Raw genomic sequence first — 14,986 nt, forward strand, 5'->3', positions numbered from 1 at the left:
GCCTTTTCCCCCTCCAAATGTTTGTCTAATTTTAAATCATTATATGATATATAGCTATATAGCCCCCTTCCTGATACAGGAGCATGACAAGGTTGGTCTCATGAGAAACCGGGGTTGTCTAGAATACAATGGAATCTTTACTTTTGGGCCACCTCACCTCACTGTCTCTGAAAGACAGTCTTGCCGGGATTCCTGACAGCAATCCCGCATTTACAATAATAATAATAAATCAGTTTGGACCATTTTTCTTTTTTTGGTGGTCATAGATTTCAAAGACAGCACTGTCATGTTGGATTAATGTTGTTCATGTGGATTTACAGTCACTTAACCACTTACATTGTCAATACTTAGTTTACTTGCCCGTTGCTTTCACGCTGTACAAATGTCTTTGCCGAAAATCGCTGATGTGCTATTTTTGACTAAGGTTCTCCTGAGAATAGGGATCCTATAGGGTTAATAGATGGTTACCTAGATGGTTAATGTAAAAAGAGTTCCTATCACACAATATTTGGCGGGCCCCCTGCAGTAACTCTGAGGACCCTCTAGGGGTCCCGGACCCCCTGTCTGCACTAGATAAATGTTTTTGTCAAGTTTGTGGAACATGTGCTACTTGATACCAACACATCTATTGTTCACCTGGTAGGCATCGCTTGGGACTGTTCTAAAGAAGGAAGGGAACTGATTCCAGTCACTCAGACAGGAGCAGGTGGCATAGTAACTGACCTGAAAGACACACAATTAAGCTGTTCAGTTACATTGCGTTTGAATGTCTCCTGAAAGCAGGAGCACAGAGCAGAGTGGGGAGAAATCCCTCTCCTCATCCACAAGGCCGTCCTCACACACTCAACCCCTGCAACAGATTCTGTGCCTCCCAGATCAAAAATACACTTTGATAATATAAAAGTACAATATACTTTGGGTTTTCAAAAACATTTGCAAACTATAAACTCACTTTGTGACGGTTACACAAGCCCGCTATTCCGATGCACTGCCATTCTGTCGCGCTCATTACTAACCCTATCCCTATCCCTAACACTATCCCAGGCCTAACCCTAACCCTTGGAATGGCGATGTGTCACTGTCGGAATGCCACTCTGTCACCAAACTGTGAGCTTGTGGATCTGTACAAAAATATAATAATAATAATAATAATAATAATAAGCATCATCATTGTCTTAGTGTTAACCTTAGCCTAACAAGGCTATACTTTTTACTAAGAGACAGACAATATTCCTGTGGGGTAGTCGTCTCACTTTTCATTCTCTCCCTAACCCATTCTGACCGGGCACCCATTTTGGTGTCAGCATCATGTTATGCTTTAGCTATTTAAAAATAGCAGATCTACAAGCTCATATCGCGCCACCGAGTGGCGCGATACGAGCTTGTAGGTCTGCTATTTTTGAAAAATCGAAGAGCGACTGACATTTTTAGAATCTGATCTCAGGTCAGAATGGGTTCATCAGACCAGTGTGTGTCCGGCGGAAACCTCGTATGAATCTGATCTCAGGTCAGAATGGGCTAAAACACCTGGATGCATGGGCAGCTAAAAGCCAAAATGTCCTTGTAACCTCATTATGTATGTATAAATCAAAAGAAATAGTTTACTCCCTGACCCCATTTCGCTCACACGCACGCACAACACACACTCACACATCATATATATATATATATACACATACAGTAGCCATAGGGATCCTACTCTAAGGTCCAGGTGAATCAAACCTCTAACACTTGAAAGAACATTTTCAAGCTTAACCCATTCTGACCTGAGATCAGATTCTAAAAATGTCAGTCGCTCTTCGATTTAAAAAAAATAGCAGACCTACAAGCTCGTATCGCGCCACTCGGTGGCGCGATATGAGCTTGTAGATCTGCTATTTTTCAATAGCTAAAGCATAACATGATGCCAACACCAAAATGGGTGCCCGGTCAGAATGGGTTAAAAAGATCTATAGGCATTGCACATATAATAATTCTAAATAGGCCTAATCAAATCAAAATTTAATTAAATATTATATATTCAATATTAATTGGTTGATGGTAAATGTGGGTTCAAGTGTAAGCAACTTACCATTGGCACTCTGTACAAACCTAATATACTGGAGATAGCAATGGAATTAGCTGAGGAATCGGCACCCACAACTCCCAGCAATGTAGGAGACCCAACGCAGCTCTCATCCAGTTGAACCCGCTCCTCTCTGCCACTGACCAACGACAGTGTTGAACAGAATGCAACTCCAACTGAGTGACATGTATCATAGATACTATAGCCCAAAGTCACATTGGGCAGTAGGCCGGCATCTCTGTTGATCTCAGTAATTGCAAAAGCCATGATCTGGGCCCATCTGAACCTTTGCGTGTCAAAACTAACACACAACATGCACACTGTAACCTTGCCTATTTATCGGTGTGGAAATATACATCAACTAATCCAGGTTCTCTTTTGTCTTGCTTGCTATTGTATTTGAGATACTCACCCGTAACAAGTGGGGTCTTGTCGCTTGGAGATGAAAGACAGCTCGGGGAACGCAGAGTAGAGGTGGATATGAAATAAGCCGCCCAGAATAAAGTCCCCGTCCTTGACAATTCGGTTGAGATTAAACTGTGCCTGTAACTGGCAAGAAGAGGAATTTAAGGACGACAAAGTAGATAACGAAGAGAACAATATCAAGGTTAAATACAGGCATGGAAGCAGGTGTGTGTCTAGAGAAGCCCCCATGACTGTCCTCTGTATATCGCCCTCTCCCAAGTTGTTTGTCCAGTTGCTACGTTTTATGCACAGTGCTGTGCCATCTCCCCTGTGCCAACTCATGCCATTATGTCATCTTGCACAGCACCCATCTGGTTTCACGTCACTGCTTTCATGTCATAATAGTATATTTTAATTTATTTAACAGGTCTACATTGTCAAAGCTGAAGTTCATGTATGAATGTATTATGTATTAGAAAATAATAATAATTTTAATTTTAATGTACATGTATCTATACATTCTCTGTCTATATTTATGTGTGTGTGTGTGTGTGTGTGTGTGTGTGTGTGTGTGACATAACTAGAAAACCGTTAGACCCACCGACTTCAAATTTGACACACGCGTTCCACACCACGGCAGGTGGTGCAGTGCCCGGTGTCGAGTCGGTCGGACCCACGGTTTTCCAGAACCGCCCCAAAAAGGCCTCTGCCCGGGATCTGGACCAGGCCCCTGCCCAGCGGCCATATATGGAGCTGGCCTGTTCTGACCTCACAACACTCCATATAAAATAGCTGCATACATACTCCATATTTGGGCATGCCTTACAAATAACTCCATATATGGGCATAAAAGGGAGACAGACATAATATGTGGGTAGGACATGCATTTCCAACTTGCATCATTCCAAGTAGGCCAGTGCCCAACGGGCACCGCTGTAGAGGCCCTACGCCTACGGCACCGTTCCAGTCCAAAAATAAATTTTGGCGGTGGAAAAAAAATCGCGGCACTCGAGACGGACCCATGGCTGCCTAGTTCTGACCTAAGAAAGGTCGCCAGTCCATGGAATGGAGCCAGCAATGGGGAAACTATTACTAATAAACTTTAACTCATTGGCTGGCATTTCGATCCAAGGTCATTGACCTGATGACATACAACAATGGTGTTTTCAGTGTTTACGATAGAGGTCAATCTTCTGAACCTATTCAGCCTGTCTGTACGTTATTTCCACCCTTCATTGTGACAGAAAGGTCACCTGACAAAAACCTCCAATCAGGTTCACCTGGAACATGTTGAGGAGCAACACCTCCTATCTACATTGAGCTGAAACTTGAGACCTCTGTGGTATGTAGACCCCTCTAAATGTCAGATTGTAGCAATCAATTGTTTTCAAACTAAAATGTGTCTTCCACCCATTAGTGGAACCACTAGTGAAGTATTTGGTAGTATCTCTGTCAAGTTAATGAGAAGAATTAATCTGAATGGCACATGGTAGTATTTTGGAGCTAGCATACTAGCATTTTAGCCATAGATATTTATGGTATTAGCACCCAATGGTGAAACTTTTATCACACCAAGAGGGTGAGTTGATTGAAAATGTAAGGGATAATACTTGAAACATCACTGAGTGCCTTAAATTAGCATGTTTATTAGCCTAGCTACGTCTAGGTAAAGAACTTATATCTGCATGTATGTAGATAGGAGGTTTTGGCGTTGAGCATTTTGAACGTGTGGTTAGAGGTTGTCATTGCTGCTTTGATGTGAACATCTCTTATTAATTGCAGGTCAACACCACACATGTCATGTCAACACCATGGCAGGAAAAAACCCTGGAGGACAGGCCAGGCAAAAAGAGGCCTCTGTCCAGGGGAATGATGATGATGGAGTTGGCTCTCAAGAAAGGCAAGTAGTGGTATTGATGCATTATTTGGACCAGTTCCAGTGTTATAACATTATAATGGGAGTAAATGGGGAGATTTTAAACGGCTGAGAATAGACTAATGGTTGCATTTGGAAAAAATACGAGGTTTGGCAAGGAAATTATTTACAGAATATGAGACTGGGCCGGTTCCCCATGATAGTAATGCTTCCAGCCCCGTACCACCACTGTTAATTGTAAAATGAATTATTACAGCATAATCAGATCTTTGGGTCATGATGGGCACATCAGAGATAATAACACTGAAAGTTGTAAAGATGATTTAACACAATGATACTGATAATTGCATTTCATTTATAGGAAAAAAATCTAAACCTGGTACCTTGGACCCAGGTACAGCCACCACTTCAGCCAGCCACACGGTGACTGCAGGGGACCCTGATACAGCGTGGGGTTAACAACCTCACCCTATAAAACAAAAGCCTGTTACAGAAACGACGAGAAGTAGCCATTCCGGTAAATCACGGCGAAGAAGAGACGGCACATCCTTGGATGTAGAAATGACGGGGCCGGGTGAAATCCAGCAGGAAGCCCGACCCTTGATGACCCCGGTCTTCAACACCAAAGCTAACACCAGAGTAGGCGCCTGGAACGTACGCACACTATTCCAGTGTGGTCGCATGGACCAGGTACTGAAGAGTATGAAAGACTATCGCCTGGACATCTTAGGCGTTAGCGAAATGAGGTGGACAGGGCAGGGGCGCCTAATGGCTGATGGAGCAACCGTTCTTTACTCTGGGAAGCAAGACCACCATACCCATGGAGTCGGCATCATCCTCTCCAGCTATGCAGCAAAAGCATTGGTTGGATGGAAGCCGGTGAACGAACGCATCATCACAGCGAGGCTTTACACCAGACATGCCAAAGTAACCATCGTGCAAGTCTATGCCCCAACCGAAGTTGCCTCAGAAGAAGATAAGGACGCCTTCTACAATCAGCTCCAAACCGTGCTCGAAGAGATCCCCAACTATGACATCAAGATGCTGATTGGATACTTCAATGCAAAACTGGATAACGACAGAAGGGGCCTTAACACCACAGTGGGACCACACGGGTCTGCAAGCTCCACAAACAACAACGGGGAGAGACTGTTGATGCTAACCAGCACCTGGTTTCAGCATCGGAAACACCTTTTTTGGGCACAAGCGGATCCACAAGATGACCTGGGTTTCACCTGGTGGTGGGACCCGGAACGAGCTGGACTACATCTGCATCAACACAAGGTGGCGCTCGTCATTGCTAGACGTTCACTCCTATAGAGGTGCAGATGTAGGATCAGATCACTTCCTTGTGGTGGGTAAAATCAGGCTGAAGCTAAAGAAGGTGGAAAAGGTGCAGCCCAAGAGACCTTACGCGGTGGACAAGCTGAAGAATAACAACGTATCAGAAAGCTTCCGTGAGGAGTTGAGCAAGAAGCTTGCGGTACCACAACATCCTTCAACCATTGAGGAGCAGTGGAGTCTGTTCTCACGTGCTATCACTGAGACTGCAGAGGCAGTTTTAGGCAGAAGGAGGGGCACCAACAAGGAAAAGTGGATAACAGACCACACATGGAAGTTGATCGATGAACGGAAGGTGGCCAAGATAATAAGAGAACAGAAGAGGAGACTCCGGAGTTGGAGGATGGAAGACGAGGAGTACAGGCGTCTGGACAGGGAAGTGAAGACGAGCTGCAGAAATGATAAAAGACGGTGGCTAGAGGAGAAAACAAGAGAGGCACAGGAGGCAGCGGAGAAGAACAACACAAAAACGCTGTACAGGATCGTGCGGGAGCTAACCAGCTCCAGGAGCAGCTCCGGTGTGCCAATCAGGAGCAAGGATGGCAGGGTACTCCTGACCGACGAAGAACAGGAGGCAAGGTGGGTGGAGCACTTCAAGGAGGTTCTCAATCAGCCAATACCTTCCATGCTCTTCAATTTCGATCACGAAACACCGGCTCCAACTCTGAACGTTACTTCAGGAGAAATATCCGGGACTGAGGTTGTACGAGCAGTCAAGAGCCTCAAAAACAACAAGGCACCGGGACTCGATGAGGTAGCCGCCGAGTTGTTGAAGCACGCCAAGACGTCGTTGTGGAGAGCCTCACTAGCCTGTTCAACATGATTTGGCATGCTGAAGAAGTTCCAGCCGACTGGAGACGTGGCGTCATTGTAACACTGCCCAAGAAGGGAAACCTCGCGGACTGCAACAACTGGCGGGGCATCACACTGCTGTTTATCCCTGGCAAGGTAGTCTGCAGTGTATTGCTCCAACGCCTTAAAGAGGAGGTGGACAACATCCTAAGGGAAGAGCAAGCTGGCTTCAGGAAGGGAAGGTCCTGCTCCGAACAAATCTTTACTCTTCGCAACATCATTGAGCAGTGCCAAGAGCTTCAGACACCCCTCATGATCAACTACATCGACTTTAAAAAAGCTTTCGACAGCATCCACAGGGAATCACTGTGGCAGATCGTCCAGCTGTATGGTGTACCACCCAAGTACGTGAACATCTTCAGGTCCCTGTACCACAACTCCACTTGCAGAGTCAAAACCAACAACCGATGACTTTGACATCGTGACCGGTGTAAGACAGGGTTGCATTCTGTCACCGCTGCTCTTCATCATTACAATTGACTTTGTGATGAGGAAGTCCGTCACCGGGAAAAACTTCGGTATCAAGTGGGGAGGGGGCAGACTAGCCGATCTGGACTTTGCGGACGACTTGGCTCTGTTAAGTCATACCCAGCCTGCACTCCAAGAGTTGACCAACAGTCTCCATGAGCACGGGGATAAGGTCGGTTTACGGATAAGCCAAGAAAAGACAAAGGCCATGACCATTGGACAATACCAACACCTTCCACCACTCACTATAGGCCTACATGACATAGAGTACGTTGACAACTTCACGCACCTTGGAAGTAACATATTCAGCGTGTTTCAGCGTCTCCGCAACATTTGGTCGTCTAAAATCATCTCTACGGCCACCAAGCTAGGCCTCTACATGTCAGTGGTCATCCCAACAGCGACCTACGCCTGTGAGACGTGGACGAAGACAGCCAACACCACCAACAAGTTGGATGTCTTCCACCGAAGATGCCTCAGATCCATCCTGAGGATCTCATGGAGAGACCACATCACCAATGAGGAGGTGATGAGAAGGGCAGGGGTAGCACCACTGTCTGTCATCATCGATGAAAGGAGAAGGAGAATGGCTGGACACGTACTCCGACTGCCAAGAGAGAGACCGGCAAGTGTGGCAATGGACTGGATGCCAGAAGGTGGAAAGAGGAAGAGAGGGAGGCCAAAAAAGACATGGAGACAGACAGCGAAGGAAGACCTAAGCGAGATGGGTGTCAGCTGGCACGGAGCAAGAAGGGTCGCCAGAGACCGGAGTAAATGGAGAGGACTCGTCGCCCAATGTTCCAATAGGAACGGGAGGAACTAAGTAAGTCTAAATTACTGTAATTGAATTACTGTAATTTACTGTGATTTACCAGTATGTAGTACAGTTATTTACTGTGAAAGTAATTTAATTTACTGTGATTTACCAGTATGTAGTAGTTATTTACTGTGAAAGTAATTTAATCTACTGTGATTTACCAGTATGTGGTACAGTTATTTACTGTATATATCATTACCATTACTGTGAAAGTAATGCCATTTACTGTAAATTTACATACAAGTATTGTAAAATTTACTTTTTAACTGTGATTTTACCATACATACACAAACATGCTTTGTGGATCTGCTCAATACAAAAGAAAACAAGGAATATTAATTGACTTTTTATTTAACAATTAGTTCAGTGCAACATTTCTATCACGGTGTAGGAAGGAAGCAGGACGGTCACACAGGAGTACTGGAAACTGGGCTTTATTAAACAGAAAACTGAATCACAGGATTCGAAAGGAGTGCCTCACAGGGCCAGCAAACACAGGTCAAAACACACGCGACGTGTCAAGGAAACAATTAAGACTCAACACAGAATAGCACAGGAGCAACACATAAATGCCAACAAGCCGTGATGGCAATATTGTCCGCAGCTGAGTTCACAGGTGTCAGTCTAACAGGGGGGCGGGGAAACACACAGGGGTGGAAGGGCAAACATAAGGACGGCGGTCCAGGCGTGGTACGTCCTAGGACAGGACGTGACAATTTCAAGGACATTTGAGGATTCCAGGTGGTCCCCAGCTAAATGGAGTTGGAAACCAAATACACCATTATAGTTCTTTAACTCTTGAGCGCAAAGTGAAAGTTTAGTTGTGAAGTTTAATTTTACAGTCTCAAGACTGTAAAATGTTAAAGAGGCTCAAATAGTAGTAGCCTCTAAACAGGCCCACTATTTATTCAGCACACACACAGACACACACACACACACACACACACACACACACACACACACACACACGAGGTAGTATACAAAACATTATTTTGCACATATAGCAATGTGGAATTATCCCTCAGTGTAAACAATCTTTAAAACAAAATATTTTTGTGCAAAGGCAAAACATAAAACCTCTGATTAAGAACACTTTGAACATACTTTGAGTTCTTCTCAAACAAACAGTTTCATACATTCAATCATTTTTATTACTCATGCAGTTAAGGGTGCAGCCTCTTTCATTATGATGTAATTTCAGGGGTCAGAAGGTGCCTCTAAAGAGGCTCAAATGCTGAATAAATAGTGGGCCCTGGTATCAAAATGGTTGAAAACCACTGCTTTAAAGGAACAGCCAAAACTGAACATTCTTTCATCTCACCCTTCTGACGGTTGGAACAGAGGTGAAAAGTGTCCATACACAGGGAGGTTGCCTGCACAACTCGGGAGAAAATGGTGACTGGTTTTCTCTGGCAACCTTCCTGTGTGTTATATTATGAACATTATAATTATAACACACACACACACACACTATGAGGTAGTATCCAACATTTGCCCAACATACTTTTGCACAGAACTAGCAATGTTTAATACATTTCCCCTCAGTGTAAACAATATTTAAAACAACAAAAGATGTTTGTGCAAAGGCAAAACATAAAACCTCTGATTAAGAACACTTTGAACATACTTTGAGTTATACTCAAACAGTTTCATACATTCGATCATTTTTTAGTACTCATGCAGTTAAGGGTGCAGCCTCTTTCATTATGTCATTTCAGGGGTCAGAAGGTGCAGCGACCTTTCAATTATTTTTTTCACATTTAGCACAAGGTTTCCATCTAATCTTTTTCTTTGAAGCATGTGTGACAAACCACATTATTGACTGCGTCTTCTCCTTCCCTACATCGACCATTCAAAGTCCACCAGTTTCCTTGTGAGTGTGCCCACGTGTGGGTTGACAGTATGACGCTTTGCAGATTTGGAGCCTCTCTCAGGGTTAATGCCCAAGAAGCACCTGTAAACAATAAGCCAAGACAACAATTATTAGTTTGAAATAGATGTATATATTGCATCGTTTATACAAGGCACATGCAGTGGCGACCCTTTCCCATTCAGGACCGACCCCATTGTGTTTAAGAATTATTATGTTATACTTTAGCTGTTGAAAAATAGCAGATCTACAACCACATAGCTACTCAAATCTTTGAATATAAATATTCTTTCACAGCAAACGTTTTGCTGGAACAACATATTTGCTGATGGGGGTCCATGGCCAAGTACAGATAATTCTTGGGGTCCTTGACATGAAAAAGGTTGAGCACCACTCCAGAAAACTGATTTAGAAGAAGACTTTTTTTTAAAATATATAAATCGGCTTCAGGTCTAAATGGATTAAGTAAACTAGAATTCGACCGCCCTTCGGCCGGTCTCACTCTAGCGCCGAGCCACGCCATCCAGGTGACCAATGTTCTGTACTGTACCAGACTGTACTGTACTGTAGCATACTGTACTGTAGCAGACTGTACTGTGCTGTACTGTAGCAGACTGTACTGTGCTCTACTGTACTGTACTGTACTGTGCTGTACTGTACTGTCCAATACTATACTGCTGTGCCCTGTGTGTGTATGTGTGTGTGCGTGTTGTCTGGACAGGCATGCAGTAGGTGTTGTGCATGGAGAGATGTGTGCCAACGGAGTGGTTTGGTAGGAGAATCGGACAAAGGCACGGGCGCAGGCTAAGTAACATTGATACAAGCAAGTATCAATGTCGCAAAAATCCAGTACAATGTTAATTTAAATAATTTAAATAAATACCTTTGGATGAACTCCAGGGTGCATGCAACATCCGCAGGATACTGCAGATTGAAGTTGTAATAACTTGCAAAAACTGCAGCTATTCCATTGATGATGCCCTCGTGTGGTCCCATCACCACCTGTTGTTCGATGGACAGCATCCAGGTCCTAGGGTTCATCAGATCACCTGGACAGAGATACCCATTATGTTATATTGTAAAGATTAAATTGCTAAATGAACAAGAGAAGAATTTAAATGATCAGCAACATCAAACTGTGACCCACTCACTGACCATCATTGATCTAATTGATAGTCTTTTGCACACCTCATGCCAGAGATTATTGAAGGGATAGTTCAACATCTCCAAAGCACTCCTATGGACAAGTTGTTACTTGCATATTCACCACGTTAAAATGACCTTTTTGAGGTAAATCCATAGCCGGAAACAACTTTCCAAACAACCCAGGTGGGCGCAGTGTTCTAAAGCAAGTTCTGCGATGGATTTTCCCTGGAATAGTACTGTCTCATAATGTTATGTCATTCTTTTAGCTTGTTCAATTTGCAGGAGCATGTTTTGAGTTTTTGGAGCATGTATTTGATTAGTTTTGAGGGAGTAAACAAGCGTACCATAGGCTTCCATTATATGAGCTGAACAGCTGGCCTGTCTATCTGTTCTCCACATTACAATACAGGCACAGCTGATTAACAGCAAATATTGGAAAAATACATGTCAAGACACCGATCTGCTTATCTATACATTTTTGGGTAGCTAGAAATAAATATAAAATCCAGATATCAACAGTACCTTGGACAATCAAGCAGGGGGTTCTGGGTAATGTCTCGGTCCTCTGCACATCAGCGGCTGTGGCACATGCCTGTAAGATAAGACTTAACTGTAACTTATCTATGGTAGCATAGATTCAACATGGTGCATAAAAGACTGACTTAGAGGTTAATCAGAGGGAATGTTGTGTTCTGTCAACATGTAAATGAATGTGATTAAATGTATACAAGTGAACTAGTCTAGTGCAGTCACAATCTGCTATTTATCTTTTAAACTTACATCAGTCCCAAGCATGATGGTGTTGTTGGGCTCTTTGAAGTATGCCATCAGGAGCAGAAGGACACATGCAGCCTTGTCTGAAGCCTCTGGGTCATATAGGACATCCGCGATCCCTGGATGATCCCTGGTTCTTGGTTCCTGGCAGAACTGAATAAGTGTACAGCCTTTGTTGTTCAGGGCTTCTTGTAACTTGTTGAGGATGGAGACGTCCGTAAGGAGACCAAAATGGGTGAAAAGGCATCTTTGCGAGAAGAGAAAAGGCCATTCGTCCTGTATCTTTGAGATGGCTGGTGAAGGCACACTATTAAGGTACCGGCGCTGGCTGATATAGGTCGTCTCCATTAGAGGTTCGGCTCTAGCTGCCCCACCCATCCCTTCCTCTGAGTAAATGTTGTGCAGTTGATTTTTCATTTCTTCTAAGGTTGCCTCAGTCTCTCCAACAGGAAGTTCTGCAGGGCACCACCTGACACATCCATACTGATCCAATGGACCCTTTGCCATTACTCTGGCCCCATCTGCAACCCCAGTGCGTGGTCTTCTCTCTTTGCGTCGCCGAGCAAGAGTATTGTTTCTGTTTTTATATTCCACTCTCGTTTTAATTTGCTGAATAAGAGCATCACAGCCATCTCCAAAAACGTTATCTTTCCCAATATCAGCAAAACATTTTGGATAGTCTCTTACAATGCCCTTTGCAATGCTGCAACATGCTGCTCTGGTTGGGTTGAGATCATGTTCCAACATTTGGTTCACCACTTCCCTCACCATTTATTTTCTGTCCACTGCTGATGGCCTTCTTTGATTTTCCACTGCATTTCGAATTGCTGCTGGCATCCTGTCCCACCTGACCCTGAAGTCTGCATGCCATGGCCTGCCAGGCAGTGTGGGTGGAGACAAAGAAGAGCTCAAAGAAGAGCTTGGGAGTTCCGATGCGGGAGGTTGAGAATTTGAGATGGTTGGAGAGGCAGCAGCAACACTCGCTAGTTCAAGGCGTGGAAGTCCTACAAGTAAGGAGACAACAAATTATGAATACTAGATAGAGAGGGGAAGAGTTCGATGAAGTATACTCACTCACTGGAGAAAAAAACAACAACTTCAGTTTGTCAAGCTAAATTATTAAATGGTGTACCATTCTGCTATTATAGTCCTACTTTCCATCACCACCCACTAATGTTCAGATGAAGATACAAATTCTACAAATTAATCCAAACCAGTATTTAAACCTTCCCATGGGAGTGACAAAATATGGATTTACCTTCATTCGTAATGCCATTCACCAACCTTCGACACTGCATTGGTCGAAGAATTTTCTCCAGGTCCGACTCTTTAAGCATAAGAAGGTCTGCCTTGCTCTCCACACCAAGTTCCTCGAACCTGTCCAGCAGGGCAGCCATTGTTTCAGTTGAAAGGCCCGGTACATATGCTAAGATGGCGGTCAAAATGTCTTCATTATTCATGATCTAAAATAACACAGAATGTCAAGAATTAATCAATTACTACATTGCACAGTACCCCCCCCCCCCCCCCTCCCAATAATAACAATAAATAAATACAAATAGAATGAAAACAACAACATAATGTCACAAAATCTGTAATAATCTTAAGGGATAAGGCGGGCATTTTTTATGCATTGCTTACAGCTTACAGTTTTCTTTGCTCTACTCCCATTCATTTGACTTCCCGCATACTGTTTTTAACTATCAACCCAGAAGTAATTGGCTCCAATTGTAAGCTAGAAACCTTAAAATACAACTCAAAGACATAGTTTCCATTTGTTAAATCCTTTAATCCAATCCAACTATATAGCAACTTGTAGTGACTCGTGACTATAAGCAACATTTGATAAAATGAAGTTTGCTATTTTGATGAGACATTTAGATCAAAGTAAAATATCAAAAAGACCACTTGATTTTCACAGATTGTTTTTCTTTTCTTGTTTTTGTCCATTTGGGTATGTGGTCATTTTACATAAACAGCCTGCTTTTGTCACCTGCCTGTTTAAAACAACTCTGAAAAAGAATGGTGGAGAGCAAATAGTAAAAGGCCATGTACTTTGTAAGCTGGAAGAGGGCAGTAGTCAAGCAAATCCTCATGCTTGACGCAGACAAATTCCTCTTGGGCTACTCCTAATTCAGAGTAGATACCCATGTCTATCAACTTTACAAAAGTATGTTTCTCTGTCACAAAGTGCACAGAATCATGGTGAACAATGACCAGGTTAATTTTCCCAACGTAAAGTTCTTCATCACTTTTCCCAAGCAAAACGAACATCCCTTTTTTGTACACAGTTCCCTTCACTGTGACAGTGTTACAAGCCACTGCAGACAGTGACTCAAACTTGTAACTGGCTACAGATGCCCTGATATTGTCATAAAACTCTGTTTCCTTTTCTACTTGTTCGTATTGCAGGAGGGAACAAGTTGCCTGCACTCAAGTAGGCTTGCAGAAGTTGGTGTCTCTCTGCCAGAGTTTTGCAAATATTTTTGAAATTGTGTAATTTTCTTGCACACAATATACTTACAGTGAATGATATTTAAGCCGTGGCCCGTGGGTGTGCCTACAGTGACAAAGAACACACACACACACAAGTGCATGCCTTTCATCCGACGGAGCATTGGTCCGAACGACAACCTACCTCCTCCCTCACCCTAACCCTAACCTCCCCCGGGGCAGACACCTAAACCTAACCGCAACCCTCTCCCGACCCGCAGCGCACCTCGGAGCATTGCTCCTTCGGAGCAATGCTCTGTCGGATGATAGTACGCCTCCCCACACACACACACACACACACACACACACACACACACACACTTTTGTTTATTTCTTTTCTATTCAGACACATTCCAGTATGTTCTGCCTTTTCAAGGAAAAAAAATACCTTTAGCCAGGGATGGCTTTACTTGTTTTCAACCTTTTTCATATCAAGGCCCAACATATTCAGCATTTGAGCCATGGTCCACCATTGGATGACATTTAGGCTCTCAGACCCAAAACTAAAGGATAACAAAATTGTTATACAATTTTGAAGTGGTACCATAGTACAGCTTGAACAGGTTGATCAACAAATGTAAATCTCTACATTCTCTAATAATGCAAACTCTCCATTATTTAGCTGGGGACAACCTGGAACCCCCTCAACAACCACTGATGGTCCCCGGACCACCAGATTAAAACCACTGCATTACTTTATTTTCTGCTATTATTATTCTCGAGGGGAAAAAATCCACCCTATGTCTCACACACGGAGGAGAGGAGGCCAGGGGAGATTATGTCAAAGCCAAAACAAAAGTTTAATTTACGGAAATTAAAGATTGGAATTTCATTCATGTGTAGTGAGTTGAGCTTTCCTAGACATGTGATGTGACTCCC

General features: G+C 43.5%; 2 protein-coding genes across 2 annotated transcripts; both read right to left on the reverse strand.

The window, feature by feature from the left end:
• Positions 1–606: 606 nt before the first annotated feature.
• On the reverse strand, positions 607–3,759 carry LOC310874447 (extracellular calcium-sensing receptor-like; the record flags this gene model as incomplete). The annotated part of the gene is made up of 4 exons (XM_083787253.1): positions 607–723; positions 2,072–2,366; positions 2,478–2,614; positions 3,724–3,759. The coding sequence occupies 4 exons, from the start codon at positions 3,757–3,759 to the stop codon at positions 607–609; spliced, it is 585 nt and encodes a 194-aa protein (XP_083643379.1).
• A 5,904-nt stretch (positions 3,760–9,663) lies between these two features.
• LOC310874531 (uncharacterized protein) lies at positions 9,664–13,011 on the reverse strand (the record flags this gene model as incomplete). The annotated part of the gene is given in 6 exon segments (XM_083787380.1): positions 9,664–9,778; positions 10,578–10,743; positions 11,363–11,432; positions 11,621–12,385; positions 12,389–12,533; positions 12,899–13,011. Coding segments are annotated over 6 exon segments (1,374 nt in total).
• Between the last annotated feature and the right edge of the window lie 1,975 nt (positions 13,012–14,986).

This window comes from Protomyctophum parallelum (assembly GCF_964188405.1).
Source record: "Protomyctophum parallelum genome assembly, chromosome: 1".
Classification (NCBI taxonomy): Eukaryota; Metazoa; Chordata; class Actinopteri; order Myctophiformes; family Myctophidae; genus Protomyctophum; species Protomyctophum parallelum.